General features: G+C 35.3%; 1 protein-coding gene across 1 annotated transcript in view; it reads right to left on the bottom strand.

The window, feature by feature from the left end:
- Positions 1-1,012, bottom strand: part of LOC107578741 (electron transfer flavoprotein subunit alpha, mitochondrial-like) — a 1,919-nt gene extending 907 nt beyond the window's left edge. Inside the window, exon 1 of the mRNA XM_016264667.1 lies at positions 913-1,012. Coding sequence (XP_016120153.1) covers positions 913-951 — 39 coding nt within the window. The 5' untranslated portion in view covers positions 952-1,012. The remainder of the gene's footprint in view (positions 1-912) is intronic.
- Positions 1,013-3,252: the final 2,240 nt, after the last annotated feature.

Here is a 3,252-nt window from a genome sequence, read left to right as displayed (position 1 = left end):
GGTTACTATGTAATGCAGTGCAGCCAGACATTGTTCTGCAGCGCAGAGGTCATCAGAAATCTGAGACATAGCAGGGATCTGATACTACCTAGGATCTGACCTAATATATTAACATATCAAATGCAATGTAGGTCACATTTTAAATGCATTGTAGGTCAAGCAGTTACTTAAAGGGATAGTTCACCCAAAAATGAAAATTCTGTCATCATGTACTCACCCTCATGTCGTAGGAAAAAAAAAATACTATGGAAGTCAATGGCAACCAGCAACTGTTTGATTACCAGCAATCTTCAAAATATCTTATTTTGTGTTCAACATAAGAAAGCAACTCATACAGGTTTGGAACGGCATGAGGGTGAGTAAATGACAGAATTTTCATTTTTGGGTGAACTATCCCTTTAAGGACAGTGAAGAGGTTTCATAATGCACTGTTTACATATTGCATAACCTTGACAGATAATTAGCAAGCTCTGTTTATTACCTAATCATATACCAAGTGTCATGAACAACATGTCACGTTTATTAAATGTTGTTCAGAAGGTCAATACTTCTGTTTATAGCTATAAAAAGAAGCAAAACTATGAGAATATATGAAACTTGTCGTTTAGACGCTTAGCTAGCATCCTGTACAACCATGAAAAATATGTTAGCAAAGTAACCAAAACATTTGACATTGCGCTTTAACGCTCACATTTAAAAAACAACACAATAAAACAAGATGATATGGTAAAGAACTGCAGTTTAGTAACATATTGCCTAACTTCTGCTGAACTGAATGAGTTAGCCAGCGTGCTAAGCTATTCATTTAATAGTATTTCTGTCTAGAAGGGACTCTACGTTAGAGAGCACAAATAACAGCTTTAAAAGGAAGTGCGCACTGGCTATTGTGTCGTTTCGACGGATTTGTCTTACCAGCTGCCGGAGATGTGTCTTGTTTATTGCTTTGAGCATGATTACAGCAGCACACTGTCCCTGCTTTAGTAACAGGGGATAGAGGTTAAGTTGAGTTCTCGCGAGACTTTGCGAGATCATAAGAGACACCCCCCTCTTGAGTATAAATCAGTTTGTAACAGCTCGAATGTGGTTTTCTTGGTGGTAACATTTCTCAGGATATGTGCGTATAGTCAAATATATATATAAATGTATAAGAAAATAAATAATCAATAAAATGTTAGTAGAGACGGAACTGTCTAATAGCAGAGTGGGCGGAGTCGGTGTGGATATTTAATTAGGAGGTGTGGTTTAATAGCTTTGATAATCTGTGGAGCTTCTAGTTCAAGTCAAGAAGAGTTGGCACTTGGTACGGAGACTGTAAACGCAGCAGGGTCCACTGGACCGAGGGTTGCATTTTTATGACTTTATTTATGATTTTAGATTATAGGCAGTGGTCATTTTTGGAAACAGCCAAAAATGCACAGCAAGTTTTCTGTCAAATTTTGATATGAATATGAGCTTTTTTCAGTGTTTTTAGTGGTATGATTCTTATTAACTTTTGTTTTTTTGTTTGTTTGTTTGTTTTATTTACTACTTTTATGTAATTTATTGATTTGACATGATATTTTATGCTTTGTATTCACGTGCAAAATAATGATTTGTTTTTTAAGTTGAAGACAAAAGAGAACGATGGAGATTATTTATTTTTTTATTATTTATGGAGATTATTTATGTTTTATTATTTATTATGACTTTTTGGATTTACTGTAGTAGTTATTAAAAGAAGAATTTAACGTTCGAGACTGCTCAATAAAATTACACAATAAAATAGTTTTTAAAAATCATCATCAAAAAAAGAAAACTGTTTTATTCTGGCCATTTTTAGGCCTATTTGTTTGAACTCATTCCTTTGAATTGACTTTATAAATAGCCGACACCACAAAAGGTTTTCAACTAGGATTAAAGCACATTTAAAACACTAATATTGTGTTCGGTACATCATGCAATCTCATATGTCTCTTCTCGACCCCCTCATGGAGACAACATGGTTTCTTAGTAAAGCCTAAATGAAATGCATTTCTTTGCTGGGTTAGAGGTCAAAGTGAAAGGTGAGGTTCGACCCGCGGTCACTGAGAGTGAGTGGATTAACAACACGACTTTGATTGTCCGAATCATTTTCAGGGTGCAATAAACGAAATGATTCATTACGGTTGCTTTTAAAATATGTGTGTAGGCATACTTTAATCCACATTAAACATGCCGGAGGAGAAGTGTTTATCTATATCGAAGTACAAATATGACAAAAATGGACAGAGTAAAAGATTTAAGTTGACTTAAGAGAGAAGCACGAATGATTCGCAATACAATTTTAGAGTTTAATTCAAGGTGCGTATCGTTTAAGGAGACAAATAATTTCAGTCATTTTCAATAGAAGCAGAAATAATTAAATATAGGCTCTCCGAAAAATGTAAGCTAGATTTCATGTAGGTCAATGATGGTAAATTTGGTAGGCTAATTACGCACAATTAATCGGTCAATAGATTAATCGGATCTGAAACATGTTTTATTCGCAGCCAAACTAAACTGTCGAAATTCCTTAATAGGCTCACTCCAAGTTTTTTCTAATAGCCTACTCTGCACTGCTGTAATTTAGCAATGTTGTTAACGTTAATTAGCCTACACTCCTTTCCACCTAAATTAAAGGCTTGGAATGGCAAAGATGTAACTGATTATGAACATATCAAACAATATGTGATGTTATTTTGACGTCCAGGAGGGGGCCCACTGGAACACAATGACTTAAATTAATATGAATTTACCCATACGGACATTTTTTTCAAAGCAACGAAGACGAAATATCTCTGAGTTCCTTTGTTTTGAGAAAGTGCTAATGTTGGAGACTATTTTAAAATGAATTAATATATATTTTAAAACCTTATTCTAGCTTTATTTTATGTTATAGGCAAATGCAGTTTAAACCCGCAAAACATTTCACTTGTAAAATAAATCAAAGGCTTTAACGTTAATATGTTCGTTCGTAACGTTAAACACTCGCATGCAGTGACTGCACACATTGTTCTTAAAACTGGACTTAGAACATTCCCTGTTTCATGAATTTCAGCTACTTTTCGTGTTTGCTCGTTCACTGCAGTAGCTACTTTGTGCTGTTTCACAGTTATGTTTGGACAGACAGAAGTGTGAGTTTAATCTTCAGCTCCTCGGTATCCAATATTCAAAGCATCTCGCGAGGTCGGATCTCCGCGAGCGTGGTCCAGGTTTGCATGTGACGTCAGAGCCCGTGTCTGTGTGCTGCTCTTC

The sequence above is a fragment of the Sinocyclocheilus grahami genome, unplaced genomic scaffold (assembly GCF_001515645.1).
Source record: "Sinocyclocheilus grahami isolate Dianchi unplaced genomic scaffold, SAMN03320097.WGS_v1.1 scaffold11735.1, whole genome shotgun sequence".
NCBI classification, from domain to species: domain Eukaryota; kingdom Metazoa; phylum Chordata; class Actinopteri; order Cypriniformes; family Cyprinidae; genus Sinocyclocheilus; species Sinocyclocheilus grahami.
The sequence above is the reverse complement of the archived record's forward strand: the minus strand, read 5'-3'. Positions and strand labels throughout refer to the sequence as shown.